Source organism: Amblyomma americanum, chromosome 5 (genome assembly GCF_052857255.1).
Source record: "Amblyomma americanum isolate KBUSLIRL-KWMA chromosome 5, ASM5285725v1, whole genome shotgun sequence".
Classification (NCBI taxonomy): Eukaryota; Metazoa; Arthropoda; class Arachnida; order Ixodida; family Ixodidae; genus Amblyomma; species Amblyomma americanum.
The window spans coordinates 209,086,896-209,103,961 of record NC_135501.1 but is presented as its reverse complement, the minus strand read 5'-3'; the positions used below and the strand labels follow the sequence as shown (position 1 = coordinate 209,103,961).

The window sequence follows — 17,066 nt, the reverse complement described above, 5'->3', positions numbered from 1 at the left end:
ACCGCGGTAGCGGAAAGCAGGGTACAATAGGAAACTTCAACGCGTTTATGCAACTACACTGTCAGCTTTCTATTGATTACAAAGATATAAAGCTCGGCGCACTTCTAAAATAGTTTTACCAGGCAGGCACGGTGTACCTTACTTTAAGTACACGTTGTAGCTTGCGAGCACTTACTTGTGTAGTTAGAATCAACAGGAATAACCAAAAGGCTTGAAATCAAATTATGGACGCTGCAGACAGCTCTAATAAATTATTTTTCCAAGTAATGATTCATTTTCTGGCTCTTTTGTACGTCAGTAAAAGACGCTATTATCGCCGAGGAAGTTGTGTTTAAAAATCTTCCCGCCACTCGATTCTATCCCGTGACGTCCTCACCGAAGAGGAAGGCCCTTTCGAAGCATGGAGGAAGCAAAGCTTAGGAGAGTCGGTCGCAGTCCAAGCTGCATGCCAGAAATTGTCCCGGAACTCGTGTGTTTCCGCGAAGAATACTGGGAGTGTTTGGCCGATGGCGCAGACAATAGCAACGTTGGGCGCAACGGCGTCGTCTGTTTCACTGTCTCTTGCGCATGCGCAAGCGCGCTGAGACGGCGGCCAACTAGCCAAAGGGCGCCCTGACATCCGGCTCCAATAAATGTGGCATAAAGGTCTTTCCGAGCCTATTTCCTTCCTCCATAGTTCCGAAGTGTATTGGCCTCTGGGATGCGCATTCAAGAATCGCTGTCGACGTTCGCAGCTCACTTCCGATATAGGCTGTTGATGGGGCTCCGTGCATTTCGTTTGTTTTCTTCTCTCTTTGCTGGCTAATAAAACCTTTGTTTGCAGTGAGACTGGCCTCTTTGGGATTTGAACATGGCGTCCTATGGACACAGGCCAACTTCAGTTCGCCCTCAGCGTTAAGAGTCAGAAAGAGAGCAGCGCTCAGTAATCAGAGCAAATTGTGCGTTAATGATATCTTAGCGGAAATAAATCGGAGGAAGTGGACTTGGTGGAACATGCAATGCGCAGTAGTGATAGCGTGTTATCTAAGATGAAAAGTTAGCGCAGGCTAAAAACGTTCACGGGGGAGACACGCGAGACAACGCTCTAAATTGTTGCCCAAAAGAATGAGGCTCCAGCTAGCCCAGCAATATATTTTCTTTGAGTACTCACAACGTCTCTTGTAATAGCAGAGTGGATTCCAAGGTTGCAGAAAAATATCTCGGTACAGCAGGGGTTGGGTGGGCAGATGAGGTTTTTATGTTATAGCGTGGCCGTGGTTGGCGATGAGTAGGACCGATTGGAAATCGGCGGTAGATGCATTTGTCCTGAAGTATACACAATCAGGGTCGGTGATGATGAGGACCTTAGTTTGAGATATCGGCATTAGAACAAAATAGGAATGAAAAGGGTCTTAATGAAGCACCAACTCCTTGGTACAAAGGCAAGACAACTCTGACGTGAATAAGCAGAGCTTCCTGGCATGTCCGGATAAACCCTGGCGGTGGAACGATCCAGCTCACCGACAGCATAGAGCGGCTTCGAGCTGGACTTTGAAACAGAATCTTATTGAGTGCGCTGTGAATGTATGAGCAGGGGGCCCAGCCCTCCCGGCATTATTTCTCTCAAATACAGGTCAATGCTTTAAGCATCACGTTCTCTTGAGCTGCCTCAAAACAGCGATAATTACCTAATTACTGCGGATATTATTATGACTCTTGGTACCGAACAAGCATGCGCTTGAAGACCGCTCGTGACTTAGCTTCATTAACGTGTCTCTAATAAAACACTCTCGATGGAGAACCGCTTCCTCAAGACGACGCTTATGCTCTGCGGTGTTTCCTTCTGCGAAAACACTCTCACAGAACCGCCTGTATGCGGGAGAGCAGTGCAAGGCCTAGGAGAGGTTCGCCAACATGCCCCTAATAAAAGGCGGCCGAACAGGAATAAAGAAGTTCGCTGCGCCGTTAGAAGTGGCTTCTTGCGGTGGAATGTCGGCCTCAGCAACATGCTCGACTGCGACGCTGCGCCGTAACGCCCACAGTTGGCGCGAGGTGGCGGGAGCACATGTCATGATCCGAGTACGAAGCGAAGTGCCATTGAATACACCCAAGCGTAAAAGCAAAATTCTCGGCGAAGCCAGATTTTTTTTGTGTGTGTGATTGGGCGTTTTGCTTTATTCTTTAAAAGCATCATCATCATTTATTTATTTACCCTTAAAGGCCCTTGGCTTAGGGCATTACATAGGGGGGGGGGGGGGGGAAGCAGTCGTTACATAATAGAGTGGTCAGTAACATCAATAAGGAATACAAGGTGCAGGGTTCATGTTCAACATTAACATTATGAACACTAAGAAAGACACAGCGGCTCAAGAACAACTTGGAGAAAGATAAGAAAACACACATGCACACACTCAAAAACACGGCGAAATAACTCAGCCCTTGAAATGTGCTGTTAATAACTGTCTGAGTTTATTATGTTCTTATTATTATTTATTATTCCTGGTCATAGTGCAAGAATACAGTACATTATTCTTACACCGTGTTCCTGGGCCTTGGTGGTTCTTAGCAGGGTCCAGGCTTTGTATAAGCTGAATTACCTATAGTAAAAATCGGAATTTCAGCGTCTTTGCGTTTTTTCCCTCTCCACTCTTCATTCTTTTGCACGTTGGAAGGTCGGCGCTCCTCCGCCGGCCCCACCTCCCGGAGGCAGAGCTTCCCGACACCCCACGAGCCATGGTAGCTGCCTGACGTCTGAAATATTCTGACCAATGGCCATCTCTGAACTGGCATACGCAGGAGCGTGCGGCGGAGGAGGCTGCGAGCATGAAAAGGGCGCCGGAAAGGGCTCGCCAACTTTCGCGCGTGATTGTGGGTTCTCCCCTGCGTGCAGAAGTACATCATTTGGCTCAGGTGTTCATGGCAACACAAAGCAGTAACTGAGCGTGTTGATCTGCTCTCCTCGGAAGGTGCCTAAGAGCTCCTTCAAGACAGGCCCATCTTCCTTTAGACGGCCTGTGCTGTAGCACAAGGGACAACTAAAAAAGAATCTTTCGCGGGACGCTAGTGTGGTATCCTGTGAAAACCCCTTTTTTCTTGTCCTTTCTGTTTTCGCGCTGTAGTTGCCAGACCTATCGGAGCTGCCGTGGGAGCCAGCCATTACTTGGGCACGCTGATAGGAGCCGTTAAATTCCAAGCGCCATTTTGGTTTTTGAGCGAACACATAATTGTTTCAGCACCAGTAGTATGTCTGCTTGTCTCACGTCAACGATGAGCGAATGAATTAATGGATAACGTTGAGGACGGATGGGCAAACGTGACTTCATGAAGGCAATCTACCTGTACACACACATATGACGCTCAAGCACGCTGTTATGGTTGCGCAGGTATGCGAAGGGATAGTCTATTTCAGGCGCTGATAGTGTTCTTACTGCGGAACCAAGTTTGCGCCTTTAAAAAACTCTCGAAGGTGTCCTCGACCTACGCGAGTGTTCGATGTGATTTCGTTTGCGATGCGTTTTCCAAACGACACGTACGACGGAAGCCCGTTCGATTGGGTTCGAAATACTGACACCAGCCAATATTTATAAGCAGCCGAACGTTTTGGAACCAACTCTGGCCCTTCTTGACGGGCTCTCGTAATTTAGTATCTTCATTATCTTGTTTAAATTTCCAAACAGTGCATCACTTTCTGTATTTCGAGCATTAGATAGATCTTTTTCTCTTCTGGTTTTCCGTGAAAGCTCCACGCCCGTATCAGCAGTACTCACAACGCGCAGCATTCCTTGTTCCAATAAGTATTCACTAAATACAAGTTTGTCTCTTTCCTTATTCCCTGAGAAAATGTACAATCCTCGCACTTGGATCCATGAGCTCTTCAGACAAAAGGAATCCAAACAGAAGAAACAGCTCAAGAGCAGGCTCCCTCAAAGAACTGGCATTCACGTGGAAGAATAGGACCCAGCACTTGGATTCATGACCGCACACTCAAGTACCTCACACAACGAGGAAAAGGGTCAAAGAGTAAGGCCACCGAGAGCGCTCGCTATCCGTCATGTCCAAGCGGCCGACATCAAGGGCTGCGTTCCCCAGCGCGGCGGTAATGAGGAACAGAGCCGCGCTCGTCTGACGACGCCACGCGAGCGGAGGAAGCGGAGAAGAAATCAGGGCGAGCGCGCGGAAGGAGCTGCGCCGAGGCGAGCGCAGACACGTCGGGAAATGGCTGCATTCCCGCCGGGAGCGGAGCTGACAGCAGCTGCTGCTGCGGGCTAGGACCAGATTATTCTTCGTTAGCGTCGTCTTGGCACGCAGATGCGTGCACTGAAGGAAAACGTGCAAATATGTTGCATTCTCGCATACATACGGTGACGAAGGCGCCGCTGGTAGAAGTTCTGTATGGAAACATGTGAAATGATCAATCGACTAGATCTGTGCCTCAAATTCCCTATATTAATCGACATCCAAGTGCCGCTGCGCCGACGCAGTCGCTGGCAGAAAAATTGCAAAGGTAATCCCACCAGTAGCTTACAGCAAGTAAAACCAATTGCTGGCCTGGTTGGTACATGTTGAATAAAGGAAAAGTTCCATAGCACTAAAAGTGACGAGCACACGAGCTTGCATAATGACACCTCGGTGTCCCTTTTTAGCGGCGAAAGTCGTCTGCTCAGTTTGATTGGATAGGGGTGATCTTAAGTGTGGGTCAGGTGCTTGTCAGCGGTGTGAAGGTGTGGGGTGGTGCTCACACCACCAATTTTGACGCATGTGCAGAAACTCTCGGTCTTTCCTGTTTCCAAGAAATAAAACTAGTTGGAGTCAGCGCCTCTCCTGTCCTGTCTTCTGTGTGCTCGTCTTTCTTAGCGCTGGGGAACTTTTCCTTTATTCAGCTTAAAGCAACATCAACTCATCTCAGCTCTCGACTGAAGCAGTGATATAGCTTTGACTGATTGAACGATGGAAGGATACGATATCGGGAGAGCATAAAATACCAAGTATTGTGTTGACCGACTGACTGACCGACTGACTGACTGACTGACTGACTGACTGACTGACTGACTGACTGACTGACTGACTGACTGACTGACTGACTGACTGACTGACTGACTGACTGACTGACTGACTGACTGACTGACTGACTGACTGACTGACTGACTGACTGACTGACCGACCGACCGACTGACCGACTGACCGACTGACCGACTGACTGACTGACTGACCGACCGACGGACTGACGGACTGACCGACGGACCGACCGACGGACCGACCGACGGACCGACTGAGCGACCGACTGACTGACTGACTGATACTCCGTTGTGGAGGTCTGGGTGGCAGTGCCGCTGTGGTTGTGGTGCCAGTGGGAATGATGATAAAGCAAGCATTCGTGTGCTTAGCGGACAGTATTAGGGTGCCAAGAAAAGATCCGAAGAAATAACATAACAGAGCTGGATACACCAACGACACTTTGCGCTTTTTTATGAGCAAAGTTTGCCACGTACAAAACAGGACAAGACACGGATGCTCATAACACCAGATTATCCCGAAGCGAAAAAGCAAGTAAATGCTTGAGTGATTTGAATTCGCTAACTGAACGCAAGTGCAAAGCGGATACTGCCGTGCTTTCTCCGTCAGCCTAGATTTTGTGAGTTAAGCAATAATATACAGCAACAGGCGAAAGCTTCAAGGCAGAAAGAGTAGAGGACAAAGCCGCTGGTTCGACCGCGTCAGCGCAAATGTAGTTCGGTTATGCACGATTACACCATTCTCATCATCTAGCTGCATCCGCTGCACTGCAAAGGCCTGTTCCATGTCTCTCCAATTAACCCAGTCATGTGCCAGCCACCTTATCCCTATAACCTGAACCACCCACCGCACTTTCTGCCGCCCCCTACTCCGCTCGCTTTCTGCTGGAATCCATCCCGTTACCCTTAACGACCATCGGTAATCTTTTCTGCCCTCCCTTACTAAATGGGAGCAAAGAAAAATCATTGTCGATTTGAGTAGCTAGATCAAATGCGAATTAGGTGCGCCAGCAGTTCGGTTTTTCCTACTGTTCCGGCGTTTAGATCCAGTGTTCATGGAGGTCAGTTGTTCGGATAGCGATAATGGGTTAATGTCCGTGCATGCGGGATTGGCCATTCTCTACATTCATAGATGCCTGGGAGTCTGCCTTCCACTACTGGTGCAGTGGTGCAGCGGTCAAGCGATGCCCCGCTGCCCTTCTATGGCAGGTGCTGTCATCGGTGGGACTGTTGCTTGGGTTGAGTTGCGACCCAGGTCGCCCTTCCCGAGCAGCCTATCGTGATTAAATGAGCTGCCACCTGACACGGTGGGCAGGTTGGTAGGTATATGCATACCTGGGCACGTTGCCCACCACGCGGTGGGCAGGCGAGCAGCCTGCCACAAAACCGGCCTCAGACAAACAGATAAACACACAACGGCTAAATGCTTGGAATGGTCACTATAAGTGCTAGCGCACTAAAACTTCCAAAACCTCCATAAAGCAGACCCTGCGGGGGAGGCGACTAACCAGCTGCAACCCTCTCCTCTCCTGCTCCGTAGTTCCTGGTTCAGGCAACAAAATAACCGGTGGTCAACTAGCAAATGGCATCTGCAGTGCATCTTTCACTGGGCTCTATTGGTGGAATTGGATAGAGCCGTCAGGATTACAAGAAGGTAAAAATGCCGTAGCCAAGAGAGTTCCTTGTGTCTATAGGCACGTGAGGAGTATGATGTGCCGCTGATGAAAATGTTCACTTGGCAGGCGGTCAGCAAAGCGGCGCTAGCAGTCTTGGAAAACGTAAAGGTTGCGCGCGTGCCATGGAAGGCGAAGACGAAAAAACGTCAGGAAAAGTCATCCGCTTCCGAAGAATCCACTGTAGTTGGAAGCTGCCAAGCTATAAAAGGCCCACTCAGACGAAAAAGATAGCAAAAACTGCGCGCACATAAAAGGCAGGATAAATTTTACACCAGAACATCGTTACCAAGCAGCGCACTTTTATCAGTCGAGAAGTTTTGACGAGCTGTACGATCGAAATTCATGGCTCACCTACGCCACTTACCTGGGTTCGTTCCCCGAGACTTTAATCGGTTCCTCAAGGTATAAAAAGAAGCTTCGTAGGCACTGATTCGCTTCAAAGCGGATGGTTCAGCACTGTCGTAAAAGGTGGTTTAAACATCTGCATGTGCACTGACAGTAAAACGGAGCGTTGGCCAAACTGGTCACTACTGCATGGAAGCGCGCTCTATCAGCTGACGCGCAGCAGAAAGCGACGGGGCGTCGGCCCATCTCGATGACTAATGCTTGCCTTTACCGCCGTATCAAGCGAAGCCACGCTGCTGCCATCACTGCTCGCCAGGGGCGCTTTCAATGCTATAGCATGCAAATGTGTCAGGGCCTGTAGAGATGCAGCGGGGGCTTAGGCAAGGATGTCCACTGTCTCCTTTGTTGTTCATGTTGTACCTGCAAGGGTTGGAGACCAAGCTAGAGGGGAGCGGACTAGGCTTCAACCTTTCTTTCTTCAAGAATTGGGAATGGATTAAACAGCCATTACCGGGACTAATATACGCGGATGATATAGTGCTAATGGCTGACAACAAGGAAGATTTTCAGTTGATAGACCTATGTGGTACAGACGGAGATAGATTAGGTTTAGTAAGGCAAAATCTGCAGTCATGATATTTAATCATGAGGGCGGCGAGCATAGAATACAGGAGTTCACGCTAGAGGTAGTGGATGAGTACAAATATCTTGGGGTGTGGATAAATAACGGTGCTGAGTATCTGACAGAGCATGAAAAATATGTAATGAATAAAGTAGATAGGAATGCAGCTGTCATGAAAAATAGGGCACTGTGGAATTACAATAGGTATGAAGTGGTAAGAGGGATCTGGAAAGGGGTGATGGTTCCTAGCCTGACTTTCGGTAATGCGGTCCTGTGCATGAGACCAGATGTTCAAGCAAGGTAAGAAATTAAACAGCGTGGCGTAGGGAGGCTAGCTTTGGGAGCACATGGCAATACCCCAAATCAGGGGGTACAGGGTGATATGGGATGGGCGTCGTTCGAGAGCAGAGAGACTAGCAGTGAGATAGCATTTGAAGAGCGATTGAGAAAACTGGGGGAAAGCAGTGGGCTAGGAAAGTTTTCAGATACCTGTATATAAAGAATGTTGACACCAAAAGGAGAAAGCGAACTAGAAAATTGACAACCAAATATCTGGACCGCAGTAGGGGGGCAAATAAACAATTCTCGGCTAAGAAAAAGGTTAAAGAAACAGAGACAGCTCTGTGGAAAACAGGGATGCCGACGAAATCGGCACTGGGAACATACAGGATCTTCAAGCAGGAAATTTACAAAGAAAATATCTATGATAATTGTAGGGGAAGCCTTGTTTTTTTGAGGCCAGGACGAGAGTTTTGCGGACTAAGACATATAGGTCAGGTACCACGAGATAAAAACGTTGTGCGTTGCGTGCGGAGAGGAGGAGGAAACGGCTGAACACTTGATACTTTTCTGTAAAGGACTTCACCCTACAGTGGAAAGCAGCGGGTCTAATTTACCCAAGGCATTGGGGTTTAAGGACAGTGAAGGGAAGGTAGATTTTAAGCGGGTAGAAGTAACCAAGCGAAAGTTATCCAATTGGTGGCTAAAATCAAGACGAGTAAAATTTCACAAGTCATGGCTAGGTGGCTTGAGCCACCGCCCTATTTAAAGGGTGCAGCCTTATCCATCCATGCAAGGGTTTATTGTTTGCCCGCATCGTGCAGAAAAGTTGGCCTTCGGCGGCGTGCGCTTTCTGCTTCGTCAGAAGTTCGTGAGCATTTTCAGTCCGCGTGACCACATTGCTAGCATTGAAATCGCCCCTGACGAGCAGTGATGGCAGCAGCGCGGTTTCGCCCATGTCGGCGGTATGGCCAGCATCGGGCCATCGAGATGGGTCAGCCGGATGTGCCGACGCCCCGTCGCTCTCTGCTGCGCATCAGCTGATAGAGCGCGCTATTTTTTCCCAGTCTAGCCAGCGCTCACATGCTGCGTTTTACTTCTGGTGCGCATGTAATACATCAGAAGCCGATAGAAATGCGGGGCATGCCCATTGCTGAGGTATTCCTCAGGTGTGAGGCAAGTCCTGGGGTATTCTTCGAGAGATCCATTTCGATGGCTGTGTTTGCTGTGGTTAGATTAATTACGTCCTGAAACGTTTCCTATCGTCTGTAGAAGGCTTTCCGAGCAGCAGGAGCCGTTCATTGCTGCACTTATTGACTTCAATGCAGTCTAATTGGATGGCTACGAACAGCGGAAGATTTAACATAAATAAGTACAAGAGAAGGTATCGGAAAAACTGTTTTATTCAAGGTAGATAGGAAACAGTGTACAGGGGAATAATTAGTACTAACATTCACCTGTCTCGGAACACTGGAGCAGTTGAAAGGACGACGAAAGAATAGGGACAAAAAGACGGGTACAACGCTGCTCAGCTCCTTGCCACTGCTGAAATATTCTGAGCAGCGCATCGACTAGCTCAGCTCTACACTCAAAACTCATCTGTGCGCAATAATTCAGCTCCAAAGGACTTATTTCTCAAATCCCGGTTTGTGGGCGCGATATCGGTTCATGGTCGTACGCCACCTCTACTGCCATCGTTTCCAAGTTTAGGCAGCGAAAAACGGAAACAAGCGCGACCTCAAGAGGAGGACGACAGAATGTATACAAACACCCCCGCTTTTCCAGGTCCTTGTCTTAAACGTCGCACTGTTTCCGTTTTCGACGCCACGAGTCACCATCTAGGCCGGCGAGTCACGCTTGCTAGTTTAGGCGGATGGTCTCAGCCGACTATATCGCGACCGGTCACAGCATCGATGCCGAACAGTCATGAACCGGACAGTACGTGTCATGACCATGAAGTCATGAACCGAAGAGTACATTGCACATTTTCCGTTAGCCCACTAGAACTGACTAACGCTTTTGTTCAAGCATATGCCGACCCTGATGCAGAGCGACGATTCTGTCCTTGTCGTCGTCTGTCGTGGTTAAAGCTTTCGTTTCCTCCCCTGTTATGACAGGCGAGCACACAACCGCTGACCGTTACGGGGCGCTTTCACGCAGGAGAACGCTAGTGAATAGTGCACGTTGCGAATAACGACCCATTATTCGCGAGAGGTGTCGACCCTCCTTTCAATTCACAGACTTTTTAAACTAAATCGACATAATTTGGCGGAATGGGGTAGACTCGTGTAATTGCGGCCGTCCGTTCATTGACCTGCATAAAGTGTTAACGAAGCAACGAAGGACACAGAAAAATTCCATTCATGAATAAGTGGAAACGGAGCTGGCTTTAAGTCAAAGCGATGCCTGAAACGTCAGCGTTAACAGTGGCAAGTATTGTTTAGCGTTCGACGGTATATATTGCATTTAGATTCACCTCAAGTCTGTAAACTTTGTCGGCGGGGCTTTTCCTTCTTCCTTTTCACTGCGTCAATGCGTCCTTCGGGCCAGCATTATTTCACCGCCTGTCAGCCCACTCCACGCGCGTTGCTCGGCGTCACCAGGCGCACCACCGAGCGACAAGGCGAACCACCACCAACACCGCGAGTGCCAGGACACTGTCAAAACTCGGCTGACCACCGCCGCTGCTCGGTCCAATGCCGTCCATGCGGAAGCATCTTCTGCGTATCCTGTTCAGCTCATTGCCGCATGTTACCCGCGTGACTCGGCCGTCGCATGCGCAGTCCAGGAGCCTGTGGGCCTTCTCCATCTGCAACAGGACGCGTACGCTGTTGCGGCAGCGGTTGGGACAGTTCTCCGCCACACCCTCGAGCACCTCGTGGCAGAAGCGCCGGTAGTAGTCCCACGCCACCGAGCACACCGGGTCCGAGACGCAGTCCTGGGCCAGCTGCGAACACTGCGGTCTTGCGGAGGACGTGGACGACGAGGAAGCGATCAACGTCAGGCCACTGGGGATCTGGAAGCCAGCAGTGGCGTTGCTGGCGCCGGAGACGCACGGTTTCTGCCACCAGCAGGGCGCCAGCCGCAGTCTCAGTGCGCGGCAGAAATCGTCCGGGCCGCACTCGCAGCCGATGTACGCGTAGCCTTCCTCGGTGCTCGCCAGGGAGACGAGGGACTGGCGGCAGTGGACCGAGCAGCGGCCCGGCGTGCGGCCGGCCAGCTCCCGCCTGCAGTCCAGGCGGTGGCCGTGGAAGGCCATGCCGCAGGTGAGCCGGCCGATGCAGTCCTGCTCGGCGTCATCGCAAGTCAGGTGACGTCGCGCGGAGGAGGCCGAGTGTGCGCTGACGACACTTCCGCTGCTGCAGTCGACACCACCACCGCTTCCCAGCGCGGCGATGAAGAGGCTGGCGAGCAGCACGAGCATCCGGCTGCACTGGACAGGGTCTGGCTTGAGGGAGAGACGCGTGCTAACCCTCACCATTCGAAACCGTTACGGGCTGCATCTGACGCCCGGCAAATCTGAGGCTCGCCTACAGAGGACATCCACCTGTGACCCAAGTCTCAAGTCAAGAGAATCTTCACCGCAAGGAACTCAATCAGGCCGAAGGCACGTGGATGTCTGATACGAAGGAAGAGCACCAAGAAGCGTCGTTTCAGTTGTTGACCTTCGTAGACGGAGCCCTGGCGAACAGTAGCAGTCAGAGTTAAGACCAACACAAACTAAAAGTTTCCTTTCTCGTCACGAACTAAAAGGCCACAGTAACAGAAAACATTTCTCGCAGAGACGACAGCTCCGCTATCCCATTCAGTAACACTTGCGCACGGCAGTGCCGGATAAGTTTCTGGACGTCATCACCCGGCGAGTGACAGCCCCGTATTGCAGGACGCAGAAATTCTACTTTCTTGAGAAACGCCCTAGATGATTTTTTTCTTCTCTGTAATGGTTTCCAGTCACAGCTTGCGCTCGTCACTCTTTCGCAGGGGGGACTTCGGCAACGAAAGAGGTTGCGCTATCGTCGCTTTCCGTCTTTTCGAAGCACTTTCCCTTAAAAGCTCTCCAATGCTTTCTACGTCTTATTCCTTTTTTTCTTTAACATTATTACAAAGTCCTATGAACATTGCATTCCTGCTTCCGTGGTTTTTTTCTTTTTCCGATTTTTTTTTTCAACGATGAGTTATTTTGCTCGCTGTAACAGCTTGAAAGGATCCATCGTGCGTAGCCACGAACGGAAGCCGTCAAGACTGCAGCAATCCTAATCGAACGGCTCGATCTCTGTCCACACCACAACTATTGAAAAGAAGAAAAAAGGTGCGTTAAAGAAGCAGTGCTGAGACAGGCGCAAGCTACAGCTGCACAAGAAGTATATCATGAAGTAGGTTTTGCTCTCAATGGGGCCTTTCTTTCAGGCCGAGCTCGATATCACTTCAAGAATCTGCGCCTCGTTGATGAAACTGCTATCTTCTCGTTGGGACCACGGAAGAGCTTCTTTGTCCCCGAACTTTCCCAAAACGGCCTTTGAAAGCACTTGACACCGGTTTTATGTTTCTTCCGGTTCTTTTTCAGTCACAACGCAATCCGCAGCCCCTTTTTGGCACTATATTACGTCTGAGCAAGATTCTAATCTTATTGCGCTATCAACCAATTCTGCGACAAAAAGCACGTGCTTCTGAAGCCATATTTGCACCTGCGCCGGGTCCAGTTTAAAGGTTTCTTCGCAACTTTCTTTATAGTCTCGTTCTCTGAGAGCACAAATGAACCGAATTTCTATGTACTTGCGAGGTGACGGTGGACTGTGTTCACAGCGGCCGAGTAGAGGCGTGCCGGATAATATACGTTCTAGAGCGATCGACACTTAAGTTCAGCGTCGTTCACATGTATAGGTGACGCACACACGATGCACGCGTTCGCTCCGTACTCTGAAACACTGTTTCCGTTTACAACTGCCGTTCAATGCATGAAAAGAGCCATAAGTGCCTTTCGCTATGCTGAACACTTCAGCCTTCAAGGCGATTCCATGTTTCCGCATCAGGCTCCTACTGGAGACGTCTTGTTTTTCCAGAAATGTTGTGCGGCCCAGCTCTACTTAATTGCCCGAGTAAAGCATCAACCACAGTTTGTCGTGCATGCTTCAAAGTGTATGTCATGTATGCTCGATGTCTTGCCTTCTTTCTTGCAAAGAAACCATCTTCCACAGGCTATCACGGCCTCTTCTCCTGTATTCGTTCAGTCCACGCATCAGGTTATCGCGCCTACAGGTGCATTGTCTTCATTGAGAGCTTTTGCAGACACGCGGGCCCGAGTTCCGCAATCCCGATCAGAACAGCCGCGACATTTCTACCCGAATAACTGCAGACATCGCATCACCAATCCCTTTCCGCCACTGTTCTTGGACTGATAGGGCTCATCTCTGCTGCAAGCGCTTACCGACTGATGGGCGGCCGATGCACTCGGTGGGTATGCGAACTCAAAGCAACGTTTGCCCGCGCTCTGACATCGACCAAATGTACACTTCCAACATTCTCTAGCCATGTCAGAGTACAAAGCCGGCTTGAGCTGCAAAGTTGGTGGACAAGCACTCGAGCAATATGGGCAAGTCATAGCTGTGGTCCCTAGATTATTTCTTCTATCGCGTTCTTCTTCTCTCACCCACAGCGCATAATTTCCCGAAATACTGAGAGAGGATGCGAAGGCTAGCTACAAGTCTGGAACACTGCGATGCGGCCCTTGTGGTCAGTGTGGAGCACATCGCCAGCTCTTACTTCATTGTGGCGTTCTTCAACGCGTCCATCTAAATACTGCGGGGTGTTTCCACGACCATCAGGTTGTTCAAACTTCTTGCACCAGAACCAACAACTTGGTGCAAGGCTCTTTGATCTACCTGCTGTTCTTCTCTTTGTCTTTTCTGGCTGCCCGTGTTGACGGAATTCCGCTCAGCGATGGTAGACACCTTGATTTCACACCTGGGTGGCCCAGCGGATACATCCTGTCCCCATGTAGCCACAGAGCAAACACTCGCTACGAGCTGCGGTGACACGAAGAGAAAACGCGGCCAGTTAGTTCTTCAGCCGTCTTGAAGTGCGTTTTCGAATACGGTGAGGTTAACGCGAATTCACCGGCACTGCAGGCTACGGCGTTTGGGTAAACACAGATAGATAGAGGAGAAGGCGCTTACGTTGTCCGAGATGTCTTCGACTCCGAATGCAGCGAGGCTGTCCTTGTTGTTGCGCCAGTATTTGAAGATAATGCGGAGTTTGCTTACGTTGATACTGTAGTTTGAAAAGCTTTCTTTTCGTTTTCTCAAAAAATTGGAGGGCTATTCTTAGACAAGGGAAGACACCTGTCACTTAAAACGCAGCTTCATGCCCTCCCTTCCTTCCTTCTCTTTCTTTTTTTTTCGTGTGCTCGCTTCCTGGTGGCGGAAGCCCACGCTTGGATGTCCTTGGCCTTCTTAAGATTGCATCGTCTCCAGCAAGCTTTCCACTCAAGATATGGGGCTCCCAGGAGAGCTGCACTGCCGTCAACAGGGTGGTTTCCCTCACCAAGGCGATTCAACAGTCCGGAATCGTTAAGCGTCCTACGTATCCACAAAATACTTCTTAAATGAGCTTCACTCGCAGCCTGTTAGTCTCTTAGCCAACCGTCCGAATAAAGTTCGTCAAGCCTACCGACCCGACATAACCCATATTCGCAAGTGGTAGGGCTTCAACTCCTTTAGCAAATTACTCCCTGGCCTCAGTTTCCAGTCAGCCCAAAAATCTTGCAGCAGGAATCTTTTCTTCTGTTTCGCTTGTGGTTTCACTGCACAAACGTGTCCATCACACACGTTTTGAAGTCACACAATTCGCTCAGTGATCCCGAAAAGTAAAATTTCCGGGCTCTTACCAAGTGGAAATGGCAATCCCTTTCTTTTCCTCAGTCTCGTCACTCCCAGAGGCACTGTGGCTGTGTACGTCCCAAGCACAAACTCGCCGAAACGATCCGCACTGCACAGGAAGTTTGAAAACAATGCACAACCACGGTATTTTCGCGCCTCTGATGACAATACATAAACGCCTATTCCGTCTGCTTGATGCCAATAAAACCATGCCTATTGCGTCTGCTTTGTGCGACAGAAGTGCGCAGCGCCGCAGAACGAGTCCACAGAGCAGAGCCGAGCAGGCCTTCTCCAGTCAACGCCGGAATACATTCGCTGGCAGAGCTCGAAGAGCTCCATGCCGGAGCTCCGCTCGCTTCGGGAGCGCGGGATGGAGTGACTGGCCCTGCTCCCGAACTCCCGCGGCTCCCGCATGATCGCGGGAGAGGAGGGGAGTATAAAGGGGAAGAAAGGGAGGCGGCCAGAAAAACTGGGTCAGAGGGAAGGATGCGGAGAGCGTCCGCAGAAGAAGATGGCGAAGAGCGAGGGAAAGGCGGGCTAAGGCAAATGAGGAAAGCAACAGATTCGGTCGTTACTGGGGAAGGATTGGTGGTGTGGAAATGAACAAGAAAAGAATTTGGGAAGCGGTGCCGCCGCTGCCTCCTACATCGCTCCAGCTTAGGAAAAACGAAAGATTGTGGGTTCTGGAGCGTCCGTCTGCCAGGTGCACAAAATAGACGTGAAAAAATGTAACTTTCTTAACACGCGTTCCAGTTTTAATCCAATTTTAATCTATCACAACTTGTCCCTGAAGCAACCCGACCTGTGTCATCGTCGATCTAGTCGTTAGATCTAGTGTTAACCAACTCGCCAGTCCTCGTCACTTCTGCTTCGTACAATCTCGGGTAAAGTGATCATTCGTTGCTTCATTATAAACTAAACATTTCTGTTCTTACTGGCGATAAACAAGTAAAAGGCACCAGGGATTATATCAAAGCTGATTTTGTCACTATTAATCAGGAGTTATGCCTTTCTTTAATTAACTTCTCACTAGGGTTTTGTGAACGCAAGGTCAACGCGAACTGGAATCTCTTTAAGGAAAGGGTTGCTTTAAAGCCTCCCTATCATTCTAACCGAAGGTAGAAAAGTATTTCGGCTATGTTTATTCCACAAGATTTTCCACTAGAACCTACATCTCAGACAAAAACTTCTATTGGTGTCTTCGACTGGTCGCTTTAGATCGCTCTAGAGCGCTCTGAGAGGCGGCCGCACATTCGGCTGGTCGAAACCGGGCGCTCTGACTACATTCGGCTGGTTGTTTCTGAGCGCTCGCCTCCAGCTCAGAGCGCTCTGACGCGCTCCGAGAAAAAAGTCGGAGCGGCTCCGAGATGTGTTCACGTGACAGAGCCACTTCCGCTACGTCGCGGAAGCGGTGCGAGTTAACCGCGGCGTTCCCTACTCGTAGGCAGAAGCAAGTGTCGGCTTTTGGTGTAGTCACGCATTTGTAGCGTCCTTGCTGAGTTGTGTTTTGCGTGGGCCGCGCTGTGTGAAACAAAAAAAATGTCCAAGAGGCGCCGGTTAACTACGCTTGGAATGCCGTCTGTGTTGCTGTCACATCTAGCACATAACAACAGCGATTCCAGCAGCAGCTCAGACGAGGACGACAGTGCTGTCTACAAGGCGATGTTTAAAGAAATCTTCAGCGTGCCACTGTGTGTGCCGAAGGTTGCTGACTATGTCTGCACAGTGGTGAAACACTACTCCGGAGAAGAGGTAAGTGTTTATGCGCGAGTATGGTCCGATGAGTAATGATGTTTTACAGTTCCGCAGGAATTTCCGCCTGAGACGCCAGGCATGCTATGACCTCATTGCGATGTTCGAGGAATCTGAATGTTTCCCGTCGAATAGACACCACGGCGGTTCTCCGGCAAAGACGCCAGAGGAACACATTCTTTCCTTTGTCTGGTGAGCTTCATTTTAAGCACCAAGAAAATGAGAAACGTTTGGTGGGGATGCGAATACTGCGCGTGATAGATGAAAAATTTTTCTGAGCTGTGTGACTGTTTGTGGATGCAAAACAAGATATGCAATCTCACTAATGTTTTCATGTCGTACTCACGTTTGCTATAGTTTCTTCCAGTTGAATATGTGCTTAATTATAGTATAATAATAATAGAGTTTATTTCCATCAAAGAGGTGGTTGGTGAGTAAAAACTGCCCGAAGGAACGGCAGCTTGACTTGAGCTCAAAGCTCCCTCAGCATGTTTCCACTTCTTTTTTTTTTCTTTCTACAGCACGC

General features: G+C 49.7%; 1 protein-coding gene across 1 annotated transcript; it reads right to left on the bottom strand.

The window, feature by feature from the left end:
- Positions 1 to 9,324: 9,324 nt before the first annotated feature.
- LOC144135542 (uncharacterized) lies at positions 9,325 to 15,159 on the bottom strand. Its single transcript, XM_077668183.1, has one exon. It carries the CDS (start codon positions 11,392 to 11,394, stop codon positions 10,510 to 10,512), a length of 885 nt encoding a protein of 294 aa, XP_077524309.1. The 5' UTR covers positions 11,395 to 15,159; the 3' UTR covers positions 9,325 to 10,509.
- Between the last annotated feature and the right edge of the window lie 1,907 nt (positions 15,160 to 17,066).

Coding starts and splice junctions, on each gene's coding strand:
- LOC144135542 (XM_077668183.1), bottom strand. CDS start 11,394: ATGGTGAGGGTTAGCACGCGTCTCTCCCTCAAGCCAGACCCTGTCCAG.